Source organism: Pongo abelii, chromosome 19, assembly GCF_028885655.2.
Source record: "Pongo abelii isolate AG06213 chromosome 19, NHGRI_mPonAbe1-v2.0_pri, whole genome shotgun sequence".
NCBI lineage: Eukaryota > Metazoa > Chordata > Mammalia > Primates > Hominidae > Pongo > Pongo abelii.
Window position 1 is genome coordinate 79,395,699 of NC_072004.2, and position 17,976 is coordinate 79,413,674.

The window sequence follows — 17,976 nt, forward strand, 5'->3', positions numbered from 1 at the left end:
CTAGCTGCCTGAACCAACAACCTGGTAGGTGCTCAGGCAGCATTTGTGGGTTTGCACAATGGAGAGTGGACAAGGGAGGCAGGAGGGAGGCCCGGCACGGGGAGGGCCCCGGGGGGCTGAGCTGATACTCATCTTCTTCTTCTGCTGGTTGAAGTTGTCAATGATGACGCCAATGAAGAGGTTGAGGGTGAAGAAGGAGCCAAAGATGATGAAGATGACAAAGTAGAGGTACATGTAGAGGTTCACCTCGTACTGCGGCTGCTCCTCCTTCTGCAGGAGCCACAGGGTGGGATGGCATGGGTTTGCACGCTGGCTTCTCCCTGCCCCTCACAGCCCTGAGGGCAGGACCCATCCACCCCCAGGGCTGCCGAGTCTCGGGGACAGAATGTGCTGCCGTGTCTCCCTCCTGTCTTGAGTCCTTTTCCCTGGCTCACTCACCAGCCACATCTCAGCGACCCCGACTCACCTCCCGGGAGTCCACGGCTGCATACATGATGTCCATCCAACCCTTGAAGGTGGCCTGAGAGAGTGTGGTTGGGGAGTGAGCCGGGGGGCCGCTCCCTGCTTTCATCATCCATGAGTTTCCCTCCCCCGCCCAACCTGGTCCTCCCCTGCCAGAGGCCGCCTGCCAGAGCCCCACTGAGCAAGCATCAAGTAAAGACCAGAGAGGTCTAGACACTGCCTGGGGATCCCACAGCATTGGAAGCAGGGTGGGCGGTCCCCTAACTGGAGTGACATTGGGGTTGGGTACAACGAGAGGGACCGGGGTGGGGGGCACCTCCACCCAGGTTCCCGGCAGGGGTTGTGGGTCACACTCACCACCTGCAGGAGGGAGAGGTAGCCCAGACCCACGTTGTCGTAGTTGACCTTGACATTGAGCCAGCGGACCTGGCCCGTGTGCATGAGGCTCTCGCACTCAGACTTGTTGTTGACCTCGGAGATGTCGAACCTCTCAGAGGTGGTGGTGTTGATGCAGTAGTAGAACTTGCCGGCAAACAGGTTGACACCCATGATGCTGAAGATTAGCCAGAAGATGAGGCAGACGAGCAGCACGTTCATGATGGAGGGGATGGCGCCCAGGAGGGCGTTCACCACCACCTGGGGGCCAGGGGGTCCATTGCCAGTGCCTCTCCCAGCCTCTGAGAGAGCGCTCCCCATCTCCATGCCACCCAGGGGACCAGGCAGAGCTGGGCATTGTCAATTAGGGAGGGCTTCCTAGAGGAGGGCTGACCTGCTGGGCTGTGTGTGTGCAGGTTGGGGGTGGTAAGGGGGAGGGGGAGGGAGCTGCAGGCCTGGTGGTCAAGAGGGCTCTCTGCTTGGCTGGAGCCATCAGCCTACAGTAGGGGTGCTGGGTTTCTCTGGAAGAAGCCTGGTCACGGGTCACCAGGCAGGAGACAAACACTCTTTGCTCAGCCCCCATAGGAAACTCAGCTCACGTGACCCAGCCCCTGCTCATGGGTTTTCAGCCCCAGAGCCCCAGACACAGGCACAGAAAAGAGGGCACCAGGGTCTTTGAAGCAGCAGGAACTCTGGGACAGAAGCCCCATCCCCACCAGCCCTAGTCACACAGCCCACCTGACCACTGCAGACTGGGCTGGATCTGACACCCCTCTCTTTTTAAGGAGGAGCCATTTCATGACCTCTAGAGCGTGTGGCACAAGCCTGGTGTGCCCAGGGGAGCTCTGTTCCTGGTTGGGGCACCGACCAGCTGCATGGCCACAGGAAGCTTGTCTCCCCTCAATGGGAGGGCTCCCTGGCTCTGGGGGGTCAGAGGGCCCAACATTCGGCTGGCCTCTTGCAGGGACAGGAAGGGGCCGCTTGGGTGGGCTCGCCATGGCCTCCAGATTTGCAGAAATTTGTCCCGCTGGAGCAGGTCTTGCTCCCGGCAGACCTCTCTTCCTGGGGAAGTCCCATTTTTCTTGCCCCCCCAACCCTGTGTTTACCTGTCGCTTCCGCTCTCCAGGGCCTGAGTGGATCTTCCCCAAACTGACCCCAAGCTCAAGGGCATGGCCCCAACCGTGACTCCAAGCTCATCAGGGGGTGAGGGGGAGGCTCAGAGCCAGGGTGCAGGCACCTTGTTTCTAAGCCTTGGGTGGCTCAGTCTGAGGCTGGGGAGGGCCACCCATAAACCCACTCATAAACCACCCATAAACACCACATAAACCTGCCTTCCTTCCTCCTCTTCCCTGGCCGTGGGGCCCTCCTGGGTGCTTCTGCAGTCTCTGCTCCCCTCAAGTAGTGGCAGAGGTAAGCTAAGGGCGGGCTGGATCGGGGGCTGAGAGCGGGAGTGGGGCAGGCAGGAGATGGCCTGTGGGGAGGACAGCTAGGGGAGGTGGGGGCCAGACCTGGCCTCAGGCAGGGCCGTGGGTCCAAGCTCTCTGCTTCCCTCTGGTGGTGGTTGGAGTATAGACATGCAACCTCCCCCCTGCAGTGAAGGTGGCGGGTCCCCCATCCCCAGCCCACCCCAGAGGCCCCTTCAGCACCCACCCTCATGCCCTCGAATCGGGACAGTGCCCTCAGGGGACGCAGGGCCCGCAGTGTCCGCAGGGATTTGATGGGTCCCAGCTCCGAGTAGCCCAGCCAGTTGGCCACCAAGCTGATGATGGAGACCTGCAGGGGAGTGGTGAGGGGGTCAGTGCGTGCAAGGCCCCCAGCCTCCCCTCAAGCCCAGGCCACGGGGGTCTTCCTGGACTCACAGCTCCTGGCTGTCTCCCTCAGATCCGCGCCCTAGTGGGTGGTCCTGTCCGGTGGGAAGAGCAGCCCTGGGACCTGTCCCAGTACCTGTAGGAGCCTGGCACCACCTCAGTGATGTCATCAACTAACTGGGGATGACTGTGAATAGGAGGGATGGTACCCGACTCCTTCAGGAGGCCTGTGAGCCCATCTAAGAGGCTAAGAAAATCCTCCATTCCTGGCCGGGCGTGGTGGCTCACGCCTGTAATCCCAGCACTTTGGGAGGCCGAGGTGGGAGGATTGCTTGAGCCCGGGAGTTCAAGACTAGCCTGGGCAACGTAGCAAGACCTCATCTTAAAAATAAATAAATAAAATGTATGAAGTAAGAAACTCCTCCACTCCTATTGGCAGGGATGGTAAGTAGCCCCCCTGCCTGCTGTCCTCCCCCAAAGCCTCCTTTCCCTGAGGAGAAGGGAAGGCCTCCCAGTCCCTAACCCTTCCCTGGGCAGCTGTGTCTGAGAAGGGCAGCGCTGATCGAGGATCTGACTCTGGGGGTGGCCTTGGGCAGGTCCTGCCCTTCAGGGCCTGGGCTTCCTGAGGTCCCTGACACATTGACAGCCTCTGGATGTAGCTACGGGGCCAGCGTGTGGGGACTCACGTCCACGATGAGGAAGTCAAGCCAGCACCAGGCATTGGTGAAGTACACCTTAAAGCCGTAGGCCACCCATTTGAGCAGCATCTCCATGATGAAGATGTAGGTGAAGACCTTGTCAGCATATTCGAGGATGGTGCGGATGACTCGACGCTGCTCAATGTAGATGTCCTCGAAGGCCTGGGGGCACCAGCACCACCAGGGTGGCTGGGGTCCAGCAGGCTGGGGCGGCAGCCAGGTCCCCTGCCCTGCTCTATGTTGCTGGTTCCCGGGGGTCTGCCGAGGGGGCCCAGCCCAAGGGACAGGCTGTCCGCATCTTCTGGACTCCCACCACCCATCATGGGGATGAGCGTATTTCCCAGTGGGGAGAATCCCTCAGCCCCGCCCTTCCCCAAGCCCAACAACAGCAAATTGCCATCATCTGCTGGACAGGTCAACAGTGACACATCTTCAGTCCTGCGCCCCCAGTTCCCAGGGTTCTCCTGCCTCCTCATCAGCAGAGAGTGCACAAAAGTCAGCGCCCACGTAATAAGAGAGGCACCTCTGCCATGTTAAGAAAGTCAGCACATCCTATAACCTATCCTGGAGGCACAGCGAGTTCCTTTAAGATTCTCAGGGTTTGGGAATGACCAGAGCATGGCCCTTCCTGTGTGTGGAGATGGGGAGCCCCAGGAGGACCTGCTGCGGGCCTGGCCCCTGCCCCTGCCCCGTGCTCCCAGGCGGTGCCTACCAGAGCCCCACTGCTGAGCAGGATCATGAAAACAATGAAGGTCTCGAACCAATTGTGCTCGACGATCTTGAAGCAGGCCCTGCGCAGAGTCCACCACTTCTTCCCGCGGCCCTGGGAGATGTCCACGTAGAGGCAGGGCCAGCGCTGCACGCAGGCTGATGGGGTCGGGGGAGGCAGGGACAGGCACCACATCATGGGCCTGGGGTTGCCTTGGGGTGCACAGTCAGCGCCCTCCCACGGCGTCCCAGGATGCCCCTCTCCAGCTCCCAGACTCAGGGCCCCCACCTCCTCCCTCACCCAGCTCCATCTGGCTCACATGGGGGACTCAGGGCCTCCCTCCCCAGCCGGATCCAACATGCGACAATGGCTGCTGGGGAGCGGCATGCAGAAGAAAGGCCTCCTGGCCCCCAGCTCCAGTGCTGCCCCACCCCCCACCTCGCCCAGGCGGTCTCCATCCTGCACAGTCCAGCAAGCTCTATGGACAATGACATTTCTCCAGTGCCATGTCCTGAAGGCTTTGCTCCCTGAAGATGGAGAGGAGGATCTCAGGAGCTGACACCCACACTTCTGCACGTTTGCTCCAAGCTAGGTCTGCACCAAGGGCTCTGCATGGATTTTGTGCCACAGTTCTGGGCATGCACTGCCACCACCCCTAGACACGTGAGGCACGGGGATGGCCAGGCAGCCCCAGGTTCGTGTGCTTTTTGTCCTGGTGTAGCCTGCCCCTTGCAGGGGCTGCAGGCCTGGGGGAGACACCCAGACGAGGTGAGGGGTGCCCTCACCCTCGGTGAAGCACTCCTCAGGCTGCTCCCCCTCGGGGTTCTCCTCTGCCTGCTCCTCAGGGTCCTCCTCAGGGGGCTTGTAGTCAGCTGTGCTGCAGACGGACGAGTTCCCATCATAGAGAGGCTGCGGCGGTTTCTGTAGAGGCCACAGGGTCACATGACATCTGGGTCCCTGAAAGACCCCCTCATCCTCCCACCAGATGGGGCAGGATGGGAGACCAGAAGGGAAGGGAAGAAGAGAGGGAGGAGCAAAATCATTCATTCATTCATTCATTCATCCAGCCCTGGATGGTCGAGGAACCACGGGGACGTAGGTGGCCCTGGTCATGCCCGCATGACACTTACATAAGGAGTGGGGCGGGGCTGATGCCTGGGAAGGGACGGTGAGGGCATGAGGACACATGCGAAGGCCTCAGATAAGGGAGGAGGCAGGGACCCCGGCCCGAGTGGGGGGTCTGGGAGGCATGGGGGGCCTAAAGGTAGCTCTGAGGGGGCAGGGGTATGAAAAGGGGTCAGGATGGAGCCAGGCTGTCACAGCCCTCAGAGCATGGGTGTGTGGTGCCCCTAGCGTCTGAGCCTTCCCACCCCCAGGGTCTGTTTGGCTGAGGAATCCAGAAAGGGTGGAAAATGTTCCCTAGCCAAAGCCTCCATCCCGTGCCAAGGGAACCTGATCAGTGTTGGGAGCGGGAGTGGGGAAGGCGGGTGCTCCGGCCGGGCCAGGCCTCCTCCCACCTCCTCCTGCTGGGCCAGGCCAGCTTCCCGGCCCTAGCCTCCACCCCGCAGGGGACCCCTTCAAGGCTGAGGGTGAGGCCTCTGAAGAGAAGAAGAGGGCAACTTGCGGGGCAGCTCTGTATCCAGAGTGGTAACCAGAAAACCACCATGGTGGGGGGGGGTCCTTGTTTTCAGTAGACTAAAAGGGAAACTGAGGCACAGAGTGTTAGGTCAGCCAGGGCATCCACTGAGTTGCTTGCCCCGATTGTGCACCCAACTCCCTAAATCCCCCTTGGAGTTGTGCTCGCCCTCCTTGAACAAGTCCCCAGGCCTCGGCCCCGGCCCCGGGGAACCTGGGACTTTGGTGCTCTCCAGCTCCCCCGCCACCTGAGTGCCTCATACTGAGGTCTGCGCCACAGTTGCCTGGGTATTTATAGCTCACAGGCACTTGGTCCCTGGTAAGCCAGCGTGCCACATATTTGGGAGGAATAAGGAGTCAAAAGCTTTCAGGGCAAAGTTCATTAGGCTCAGGCCGATGGTGCAGGGGTGGGCAGGGGCTCCCGTCCTAGCTCCTGTACGAGTCCTTTCCCTGCCAGAGCTGGACGGTGGGGAAGGGGGCTCAAGACCCAGGCAGGGTCCCAGCCTCAGCCTCAGCTGCTGGGGGTGACCACCACTGCATTCCTGTCCCTTCCTCGCCCTCGCAGTGGAGGGGTGGGGAGGGGCATCTGAGCCCAGCAGCACACCCCCTGCATGGCCGAAGGGTCAGGGCTCCTGCCCGAGGCTTCTGCCCTCCTTGTCCCCAACTCCCGTTGGCCCTTGGCTCCTTTCCTGAGTCCCCTGCCTGGATCTGGCACTTTGGCCCACACTGGGAGGTTGAGAGCAGACCCAGGTGGGGTCTAAACAGAGATAGAGGATAAGTGTGAGGACTGGGCAAGGGGCCTCAAGCCCAGCGGAGAATATGTAAGAGAGGCCTCTCAGGTCCTGGTCCTGGAGCTGCGGTGCCCAGGTAAAAGCAGCATGTCCAAGGGCACCACCTGCTGGTGAGAGGGGCCCAGGTGTTCTGGTCCGAGGGAATCAGGGTTTCCGGACAGACAGGGTTGATCATAATAACCACATCAATAATGATAGTGACAGCCGCCACTCACAGGGCGCAGACTGCATGCTTTACATACAGCGTCTCACATAATGCTCGCAACAATGCCATAGGGCACCACCCCCATTTTACAGCTGGAGAAACTGAGGCTCAGAGAGGATTTAGGGCTTGCTCCAGGTCACAGGAGAATTTGAAGCCGGGTCTGTCTGAGCCTCCGCCCCGGCTCACCTTGCTATCCTCAGGCTCCGAGAAAGTGTCGGTTTCCTCCTCGGTGGGCATCTCCAGGTCGGACTCCTCGGAGGCGATGGGCACCTGTATGGTCAGGTAGGGGTTGTTGATGAAGTTAAGGTGGTCCAGCTCAAGGCTGGATGGGGGGCCGTCAGCCAGGCCCATGTGGTTCAGGATGTGATTGTCCTTCTTCAGGTCCTCCTCGGGCGGCTCCTTCTTCTCATCCTCGGGGGCAGTCTCCTCTGCTTCTCCAGCCTCCCCGGCCCCATCAGCCTCCCCGAGGCTGAGCATGATGTCCTTGGGGCTTAGGATCTTGCCATGCAGCAGCCCCAGGAGGAAGGCCTTGGCAAAGCCGATGCCCAACTTGATGCGCCCGATGGCAATCTGCAGGTTGTTCACCTCACCATCCTCATCTGAGGCTGCCAGACTGTCGGCGCTGAAGGAGCTCAGCAGCAGAGCCAGGAACAGGTTCAGGACCTGGGGCATGGGGTCAGGGGGAGTCTCACATCAGTCCCCGGGACCCAGAGGGTGCCACCTTCAGCCAGCACAGGGGTCCTCAGTCTACAGATCCAAACTACCACATGTTGGGCATTTAAAAGAACGCCACCTAAGAGGTGTTCACAACTGCTCATGGAGGTGATGGTTATTATCATCCCTTCTGCAGATGGGGAAACTGCAGATGGGGAAACTCAGAAGGCTTGGGCTTCTGAGAGGACTCTGCTACCCAGGGCAGAGGCAGGGTTTAGGGAGGTCTGCTGGGGGACAGGAACTCTCTCCATGACTGTCCTTTTTTTTTTTTTTTTTTTTTGAGATGGAGGAGTCTCCCTCTGTTGCCTCCAGACTCCAGGCTGGAGTGCTGTGGCACGATTTCGGCTCACTGCAACCTCCGCCTCCCAAGTTCAAGTGCCACCATGCCCAGCTAATCTTTGTACTTTTTGAAGAGATGGGGTTTCAACATGTTGCCCAGGCTGGTCTCAAACTCCTGACCTCAGGTGATCCACCTGCCTCGGCCTCCCAAAGTGCTGGGATTAGAGGCATCACCATGGTGCCTGGCCCATGACTGTCCTTTACCTCCACTTCTGGAGGATGCGGAACAAAGAACTGGGCTCAACTCGCCGAGCCTCCAGGACTTACTGGGAACCTTTATCTTTTGTGCCTTCTTCTCCACCTCTGTTAAGTGGGACTTTATAGACCCCGCGCTCCTGGAGTGCAGAAGCTTGGCCCCTGCTACTCTGGAAGGGACATCTGACCTACTATTTACCCTCTTTTCTCCTCTTGGGGTTTCCGACTCCATCTATTCTGGTTCTTGTCCCACATCCCTACGGAAAGAGACTTAGGAGGCTACTGCTCTTCCCCCCCGCAAGCACCCTCACCCACTTTATTTTCCAGTGGATAGACATTTCCTGAGCCCCCGTCACTGCATGAATGGCCGCAGGGAGCTCACAGACCAGCAGAGACAGAGAGCAGATCAAACACATGCAATACTGTGGGTTTGGGTGGCAGCAGAGACTGGTGTGCACAGCTTTTGAAACCACATTGCAGGGCTCTGAACCCCAGTTTATTAGCTGTGTGCTCTGAGGCAATTTGCCTCACTGCCCTGTGCCTCAGTTTCCTCATCTGTGAAAAGGAGATTATCCAAGTGTTCCTCCCATTGTTGTGAGGATTAAAAGATCAATACAAGCCCGGGCGCGGTGGCTCACACCTATAATCCCAGCACTTTGGGAGGCTGGGGCGGGCGGATCACGAGGTCAAAAGATCGAGACCATCTTGGCTAACATGGTGAAACCCCGTCTCTACTAAAAATACAAAAAATTAGCTGGGCGTGGTGGCATGCGCCTGTAGTCCTAACTACTTGGGAGGCTGAGGCAGGAGAATTGCTTGAACCCGGGAGGTGGAGGTTGCAGTGAGCCGAGATCACGCCATTGCACTCCAGCCTGGGCGACAGAGCGAGATTCCATCTCAAAACAAAACAAAACAAAAAAACAAAAACAAACAAACAAAAAAACCCATCAATACAAGTAGACTACACAGTAGGCACTCAACACATGTTGGCTGTTATTATGTTTGAAATAATAGAAAGCTATACAAGGTGCTCCAGCCTGGCCAACATGGTGAAATCGTGTACTAAAAATACAAAAATTAGCTAGGTGTGGTGGCACACACCTATAATCCCAGCTACTTGGGAGGCTGAGGCAGGAGAATCACTTGAACCCGGGAGGCGGAGGTTGCAGTGAGCCCAGATCGCACCACTGCACTCCAGCCTGGGTGACAGAGCGAGACCCTGCCTTGAAAAAAAAAAAAAGAAAGAAAAAGAAAGAAAGAAAAAGTAAGTTATACAAAGTGTAAGGAAGAGTGTGGTGAACTCTGAGGCCAGCTCAGCATTTTATAGACGAGTAAACTGAGTCCTAGAGAGGTGGCGTGGCATGCCCTAGGACACAGAGCATAGCCGGGACTCGAACCAGGATTCTAGTCATTGTATAACTTTAGAAGGCATCATTCACTTAGCCTACAAGGTGAATGGCAGCCCCGAAGGTCTTTAATGTGGTTGCCCTTCCTTCTACCAGTCTGCCTGGCCCTGGGCAGTGGGAGGAAGGAGAATGCTGGCTGGGGTGAGGGTCCTGGCTCCTGTCAGCCGGAAGCATAGCCAGGTTCTTCCTCGGAGGCCTGGGGGAGTGAGAGGGTGTGGGGAGTTGGGGAGCCTGCACTTGCAGATCCGCCACTCTTGGCCGTCTCCTGAGCGGGTCTCACTCCTGGCTGTCACCAGCCTCCTCCAAGGTCTTCTCGTCATTGTCTTCACTACATTCTGTTGATTATATTCTGTTAATCATGTTAAATACTCTCTTTAAGAAATATCTGAAAACCCTCTTTGAGAGAATGTGCTGGGGGAATTTCCACGGCTCCCTTCCTCCCTGCCATGTCCCCTAGAGGCTTTTCTGCCTTTGCCCCCCACCAAAACGCATTAGTCTTTCTTCTCCCTCTCTGGGAGGAGGCATCCAGTTGCCAGAAACACATCTGAGATGGGAATTAGCTGCTCTCTGGGTCAGCAGGGTTTGCACACGGCTCCTGCCCAAGACAGAAATAGCTGCCCTAGGCATGGGGGAAGGGAGGAGGGGAGGGGGCCGACATCAATTTCCCTGGGGGTTCTGTGCTTTGGGTTACTGATGACCTAGTCACTTCCTCTTCTTCTTCAGTTACCCGCAAGAAGTGACCAAGTGCCATGGGTGCAGGGGACGCGGGTCCTCACTCTCTGGCAGGGTGCCCTGGTGGCCTCTGGCAGACACCTGCTTCTCCGAAGCCTGGGGAGGTGGTGGGAGGGGACAGTGCCCAAGGAGCTGACAGTGCCACCTCCCTGGGCCGTTCCACTCCATCTGAGCAAACTGGGAGAGCCACAGAGCTGGGCTGGGAAAGGATGTCAGTGGTGTGTGCGTGTGTGCATGTCTGTGTGATAGGGGTGACAGGCACACAGAAGCAGGGCCTGCACTGGTTCCAGACTCTGCAGCCAGACTGCAGGGGCTCCCATCCCACACACGAGACAGATTCACCTCCCTGAGCCTGTTTCCTCATCTATAAAACAGATGAACCAGCGCGCCCCTCACAGGTGGGTGTGAGGATGAGGTGAAATGAATACACGTGAAGCACCCAGAATGCTAGGTAAATGCTAAATAAATGTCAGCTGTCACCATGCTTCTGCTGATGCTGACGTTATCATTATTACGATACTGTTTTCGTTGATGTTATTGTTACTGGAGTTATATGGACCCAGTTCCAGTACCAGCTCTGTCTCTCACTAGTTGTGTGGTTCTGGGCAGTGCCTCCTCGAGAGTGTGGAAATAACATTACCTGTCTCATGGGGTGGCTGAGAGAATTAGGGGCAATGCCAGTAAATCCCTTTGGCAGGGACTGACATACAGTAGGCTCTCCACTGCCAATACAGGAGCATCACCCTGGTGGCGGGAACCTAAACCAGCACTGCCCCGCCGCATGCCTGCAACAGCTTCACCCCCAGCCACGTGGCCAGGCACTTTGGTAAACACTTGTAAGCGCATGCATCACATAATCCTTGCAACCACCCAGTGAAAGAGTCATCCCCATTTTCATCCCCATTTTCCAGATGGGAAAACCGAGGCCCAAAGGGTTAAATAATGGGCTCAAGGTTTCCCAGTCAGTGAGTGGCAAAGTGGGGGCTTAAAACGTTTTTGAGTTTCCACACATAGAAACAGCAACTCCCTGAAGACTCAGTCACCCCCAAGTCCCTAGACTTACATCAACAAACTCCTACTCAGGGTCTGCTGTCCCCATCCCCAATCCTGCCCCAGAGTTGAGCCTGGGCACCTTCCCTCTCTCCCCACTCCCTAAGATGCTCCTTTCAGGGACGGGAGGCCTGGGTTCTCCTCTGTAGCTGCAGCATAGTCTTCTGCAGCTGAGGTGACACCCTCTTCCCTCTCTTCGTGCTGCCCCCAGTCAGAGATCAGCAATATCTAAGAAGCTCTGTCCCTGCAGCTCAGGGATTTCATAGACCTTTGGGGAACATGGGGACAGGCGTCTTCCCAGTCCCTGTTGCCGAGGGCAAGGCCAGCCACTGCAGGGGGCAGCTGGGCACAGCACTGCAGGGCTCTGGCAGGAGTGACCTCCACTGCCACCCCAAGAAGGGGAGGAGTCAGGGTCACCTCCAGGGGCCCCAGCCGCAGAAATGCTGGCCAGCTGGACCATGGCCCTACACCATGGCTCTCACCTCCTGGCCCCTTCCTCTGCACCAGCCCCTCATGCCAAGCCCTGAACCACAGCAAGCGGCAGAAGAGATGCAGTTTATGCCATCTCTGCATTTTCCCAATATCTGCACCTGTTTCTTTTTTGTTTTCTAGAGATGGGGTCTTGCTCTGCCCCACCCCCAGGCTGGAGTGCAGTGGCAGGATCATAGCTCACTACAGCTTTGAAGTCCAGGGCTCAAACCATCTTCCTGCCTCAGCTTCCCAAGTAGCTGGGTTTGGTGTGTGCCACCATGTCTAGCTAATTGTTTTCATTTTTCCATTTTTTGTAGAGATGAGGGTGTCTTGCTATGTTGCCCAGGCTGGTCTTGAACTCCTGGCCTCGGCCTCCTAAAGTGCTGGGACTATGGGCATGAGCCACCACATCCAGCCTGATTCTCTTTTTCAGAGCCTGGACCATAGGCCCTGGAGCAGAGGAGTTCAAGAGGGTGGGAGAAGGCCAGGAGGCCCAGGTTCCCCCACAACACTGTGCCTTTGTACACACTATGGCATCATCTTTGCAGTGACCTCATGAGGTCCCTGTTGTTTTTCTTCTATGTGAGGGTTAGAGAACTCAACTCAACTAGAGAGCAGCAGTTAGCTCAAGGTCACACAGATGATGGCAAAGGAGCTGGGACTGGAATGTGGGTCTGTCTGACTCATTATCATGTTGCTTTACTCAAAACACTTGGTTCCAACAGCGCTACTCATAGCACGGTCCCAGAACCACCATCAGCATCCGCTGATCAGCATCACCTCGGAGCTTGTCAGAAATGCAGATCCCCAGGCCTAGGCCCAGAGCTGCTGAATCAGACACTCTGGGGGTGGGGCCAGGGATCTATGTTTTAAGTAACTCCTAAGTGATTCTTACACAGGTTAAAATTTGAGAACTACTGAGTTAAACCACATAAAATTGCCATTTTGGAGAAGATGTGTTGGGGAGATAGAAAACAGTCAAACATCAGGCACATCTTGTACGCTTCCCGGGCGAGGGCAGGGGCCACCCAGCCAGTCTCACTCACCACGAGGTTGCCGATGACCATGACCATGAGGAAGACGGTGAGGCACATGGCTTGGCCAGCCACCTCCATGCAGTCCCACATGGTCTCGATCCACTCCCCGCACAGGATGCGGAAGACGATGAGGAAGGAGTGGAAGAAATCGTGCATGTGCCAGCGCGGCAGGTTGCAGTCCAAGGCGATCTTGCACACGCACTCCTTGTAGCTCTTGCCGAACAGCTGCATGCCCACCACGGCGAAGATGAACACGATGATGGCCAGCACCAGCGTCAGGTTACCCAGTGCCCCCACTGAATTGCCAATGATCTTGATGAGCATGTTCAGCGTTGGCCACGACTTGGCCAGCTTGAAGACGCGCAGCTGCCGGGCAGGGAGAGCAAGGGTGAATGAGGCCCAGGGACCACCACCCAAGGCAGCCCCAGCCTTAGGAGAAAGAACAGTGTCGAGTAGCTTGAATCTCCAGCCCCCTGCACAATCTGAGTCCTCAGTTTGCCCTTCTGTTAAATGGGAACACTCATTCTACCACCTGAGGCCCTTCATGTGTTAAAAAGAAAACAAGTCCCGGCCAGGCACGGTGGCCCACGCCCGTAATCCCAGCACTCTGGGAAGCCGAGGCGGGTGGATCACTTGAGCTCAGGAGCTGGAAACCAACTTGGCCGACAGGGTAAAATCCTGTCTCTACTAAAAATACAAAAAATTAGTTGGGCGTGGTGGCGAGTGCCTGTAATCCCAGTTACTCAGGAGGCTGAGGAAGGAGAATCGCTTCAACCAGGGAGGCGGAGCTTGCAGTGAGCACAGATTGCACCACTGCACTCCAGCCTGGGCTACAGAACAAAACTCCATTTAAAAAAAAAAAAAAAGAAAAGAAAAAAGAAAAAATGTCATTATCTGTTAAAGATACAGACTGTGGCTGGGAGCAGTGGCTCACACCTGTAATCCCAGCACTTTGGGAGGCCAAAGAAGGTGCATCACTTGAGCCTAGGAGTTGGAGACCAGCCTGGGCAACATGGCGAAACCCTGACCTACAAAAATTACAAAAATTAGCTAGGCGTGTTGGTCCCAGCTGTGCAGGAGGCTGAGGTGGGAGAATCACCTGAGTCTGGGGAGGTCAAGGCTGCAGTGAGCAGTGATTGTACCACTGCACTCCAGCCTGGGTGACAGAGAAACCCCATCTAAAAAAAAATACAGACTAAAATATTTACAAGTGAAATTATATGTTGGGATTTGCTTTCACAATAAAAATTAGGGGACAGATGCAACAGGAATTGTAGAATGTTGATAATTGTTGAAGCTGGGTGATAGGTACATGGAGGTTCATTATACTTTCTCTATACTTTTGTGCATGCATGAAAAGATCCCTTGATAAAGTTTGTTGTTGTTGTTGTTTTTGAGACAGAGTCTCAATCTGTCACCCAGGCTGGAGTGCAGTGGTGCGATCTCGGCTCACTGCAACCTCGGCCTCCCGGGTTCAAGTGATTCTCCTGCCTCAGCCTCCCAAGTAGCTGGGACTACAGGCGCTTGCCACCAAGCTCAGCTAATTTTTGTGTTTTTAGTAGAGACGGAGTTTCATCATGTTGGCCAGGCTGGTCTTGAACTCCTGACCTCAGGTGATCCACCCTCTTTGGCCTCCCAAAGTGTTGGGATTACAGGCGTGAGCCACCTCGTCCAGCTGATAAAGTTTTAAAAAGAATAATAGTGCTCCTTATGGGGTGGTGAAAAGACAGAAATTCAGAGGTCCCAATCCTACTCCTAATGAACTTCCAGAGCCTCCGCTTTCAGGTCTGCAGTATGGGGCTGGAGTTCCTGCTCCACTGCTGCTCAAGGTCATTAAGGAATCAAACCCAGTGTTGGCCTCTGTCACTTTGGTCCCCCCAGCAGCCCTATGAAAGAAGACAGGGCTCTCCACAGCGTAGTGTGGGCGGGGGGTGGGCAGGCAGGCAGGCCCGGTCCATCACGTACATCCCAGCGGGTAATGCTGGTTTTACAGGTAAGAAAGGTTCTGAGAGGTAACAGGTGTGCACGAGGCAGAGGAGGCCTCGTTTTCAGCCCTCTAGCTTCCTGGGGTTTCTCCTCTCATCCGTGTGCCCACCCTCCTTAGTCTCCTCAGCCCACCCCCATCCCAGCCCCTGGCCCTGGGGCTTTTGTGTACCAGACGGAAGGAGCGTAGCACAGACAGTCCCTGTACGTTGGCCAGGCCTAGCTCTACCAGGCTGAGGGTGACGATGATGCTGTCGAAGATATTCCAACCCTGCTGGAAATACTCGTAGGGGTCCATGGCGATCAGCTTCAGAACCATCTCTGCTGTGAAGATGCCTGTGAAGACCTAGGGGGTGGGGTAAGGCCCTGTCACAGAGCCTCAGGGAGCCCAGGGCCCTGGAAGTCTCCCACCCAACTCCCACCTCCTGGCAGAGGCTGCGGGGGCTGAGGGGAAGGGGCCCAGAGCCCTGAGAGGAGCAGGAGTGGCACGCATGGCCCGTGTGTGTGTAAGTGAGTGATGGAGGCAAAGGTGAAGCCATAGGGCCTAGGTGGGTACAACTCTGAGACCCGTTCCCATTCATTTCTGGCCTCATGACAGTGGGCAAGGCACTTCACTGCTTGGAGCCCCAACCCTGTCATAATATTCAACATTTGCAGGGCGCTCTGTGGTTTGCTTTGTGACTTCATTGGTATTCTGATCTCTGCGATGTTGGGAGGGATTCTCACATGCGTTCCACACATGAGCAGTTGCGGCTCAGCTGGCTGGCATCCCAGCACCCACATGGGAATGAGCCACATCTCAAGCCTAGTTCTCAGGTGCTCAGTTCAGCATCCTGCCTCTATGCCTACAGCCTCTCCACAGGGACCAGTCCCAGGATCTTGCAAATCTTGGCAGACTCAAAGGTCTAGGGCAGGGACCAAAAGGAGCAAAATCAGTGAGACGAAGACCAGAGCTGCCCTTGCCAACCCTGGACATGGGGTCTGAGGATTGCACAGTCCCTGAAAGCTCCCTGGGCACGGCCCCCCTCCTGCCGGGCACCAGCTGCCCTGGGTCCACAGCCTGCCCAGGCACATGCTGAGCCCCTCCCAGAGGCTGTCCTTGGCCACAGCAGGTGCCAAGACAGCAGCATAGTGTGGGCAGGGGGTGGGCAGGCAGGCAGGCCCGGTCCATCACGCACATCCCAGCAGCTGTGCCACGAGTCCAGAGCACGCCCTTACCCCTCCAGCCCGGCCTGGCCATGGCTGCCTCAGCACCTCTATAGGACAGACGTGCCTGCCTCAGAGGCTGGGGAGCCCAGGGTTTGATTCTCGTGCCACTCATCCAGCCCCGGGTCTCTCCCAGACCCCAAATCTTACTCTCCCTGGCTTCCCCTAACCTTCAGGGTTGGGGAGCATCTCGCCCATTTGCCGTCCTGGAAAAATTGCAAAGGGAATTGGGAAGGGTGGGGCAGGGCTGGAGGAGAAGGTGGCTTTTCCCTTTGTCAGGCTCCTCTGGGGCTGGCAATGAGGTGATAATGCTCCTAATGGGCCTGGATAAGCGGGTGGATCAGTGGTGTCAACAATAGTGGAGCAGGAAAGGGCTGGAGAGAGAAGCCTGGCCACGCTGGAAAAACAGGTGAGGGCTTGGGGAGTGACCCCTGCAGCCCACCGGTCCTGGGTAGCCAGGGCTATAGGTTCCACTACCAGATCCCTTGGCTCCTTTCAGGCCCATGACAACTTCTGGAAGTGGACAGACTTGTCAGCCAGCCCCTTCACCCCTATCTCCACACCCCCATTTCCTTACCCCTGCTTCCAGGGCATGGTCTGGATCCCAGATCCCCAAGAATCTGGACCTTAAGAAGCCCAGCGCCTCATCCCCATCTCCCTGCCCCCAAATGTCCTGAAACCCCAGTTCTGTGTGCCACAGATCACCCCAAGTACCCCCCCACGTCAACTCATGTCCCCCATATGCTGGGAAAATAACCCCAGCTGTCCGCATATGTCCCCCACCGTGCCCTATATTTACATACAGCCAGACAGCTCCACTGGGCCCCAGCCCCTCCCATCCTGCCCATGAATGATCCCCTCCCCCGCCGCTCCCTACCAGGTTGCCCACAGTGAGCACGTTGTCAAAGTGCTCCGTCATGGGGTAATGTTCCATGGCCATGAAGAGGGTGTTGAGCACGATGCAGATGGTGATGCCCAGGTCCACGAACGGGTCCATGACGATCAGGTGGATGATGTTCTTGAACTTCAGCCACGGGGCGCAGCAGTTCCATATGAGCACTTTGTGGGCGCACTTGTACCACCATGGTGGGCACTTCTGGTGGGCCTCTTCCAGTTCTGGGAGAGGGGTGGTAGCAGGTATCTGGTGAAGATTATCCCCTCACGTGCACCCGGCTCCACCTAGAGCTTTGGTTCCACCTTCCAAGCCCCGCCCCTTAGCACTTCACATCTCAACCCTCTAGCAAGGCCTATTCCAAGTTCCACCGCCTCTTGCGTCACCCTTACTGTCACCTCCCCTGTAACCTTCGCCCCACATGGCTTCACCCCAAAGCCCCGCGCTCTGAGCGCGGCAGGCTCCAAGCTCCACCGCCTCAGTGAGCACCCTCCAGATCCCGCCCTCTAACCCCCGCCTACAGCCCCACCCCTCGAACCCCCGCGTCCTCAGCGCCCCGCCCCCTACTTCAAGCTCCACCACCACTCACTGCATCACTCTCCGGACACACCTCTCTAAACCCCGCCCACAGCTCCGCCCCTCAAGGCACCGCCTCCTCAAAGCCCCACCCCCGGCTCCAAGCTCCTCCGCCTCACAGAGCGCATCCTCATGTCCGGCCCCTCTAAACCCCTCCCACATTCCCCACTCCTGAGGAAGCCCCGCCTCCTCCCGAAGCTCCGCCTCTTAGCGCAGTAACTCACAGGCCCACCTCCTCAGCAAACTTTTCCCCAAGCCCCGCCTTTCAATGCCCTGCCTCAATCCCCGCCCTCTTGACTCACCCCACAAAGCCCCACCCCTCTGGGAGCTGGACAGGACGCCCACCCCCTGCCAGAGGCCCAGGGCTGCGAGCCTGGCCTGTGAGATGCCCTAATCTGTCTGGGTCCGAGTTCCCAGGGAGAGGCGGGAGGCCACTGCAGGGGCTTGGGTTCCAGCCCCATGAGCTGCTGGTTAGTGCCACTCTGCACAGACAGATCCCTCGGGGATGCACTGTCGGTAATACCGGCCCCTCCAAAGTGTCCCCAGCCGGTCCATCCTTTCCCACCAGAGTGGCCTTCAAGAAACATCCCCTGTTCTTGCCACCCCAAAGCCATGAGTGCTTTGTAAGGACCGTGGGACGAAGCTGCTCCTCCTCCTCCTGGCCTTGGTGGGCTGTTTGGCTGTGTGGAAAT

At 57.2% G+C, this 17,976-nt stretch overlaps 1 protein-coding gene across 2 annotated transcripts in view; it reads right to left on the reverse strand.

Annotated features, from left to right (window-relative positions):
- The window catches only part of SCN4A (sodium voltage-gated channel alpha subunit 4), a 51,856-nt gene that overhangs the window by 6,032 nt on the left and 27,848 nt on the right, over positions 1-17,976 (reverse strand). For both annotated transcript variants that reach the window (XM_024234933.3, XM_063718250.1), the window contains 11 exons: positions 16,694-16,932; positions 14,783-14,956; positions 12,637-12,993; positions 6,870-7,346; positions 4,838-4,973; positions 4,056-4,210; positions 3,332-3,505; positions 2,488-2,610; positions 820-1,098; positions 467-520; positions 133-270 (listed from right to left, as the gene is read on the reverse strand). In XM_024234933.3, the coding sequence (XP_024090701.3) occupies positions 133-270; positions 467-520; positions 820-1,098; positions 2,488-2,610; positions 3,332-3,505; positions 4,056-4,210; positions 4,838-4,973; positions 6,870-7,346; positions 12,637-12,993; positions 14,783-14,956; positions 16,694-16,932 (2,306 nt within the window). The remainder of the gene's footprint in view (positions 1-132; positions 271-466; positions 521-819; positions 1,099-2,487; positions 2,611-3,331; positions 3,506-4,055; positions 4,211-4,837; positions 4,974-6,869; positions 7,347-12,636; positions 12,994-14,782; positions 14,957-16,693; positions 16,933-17,976) is intronic.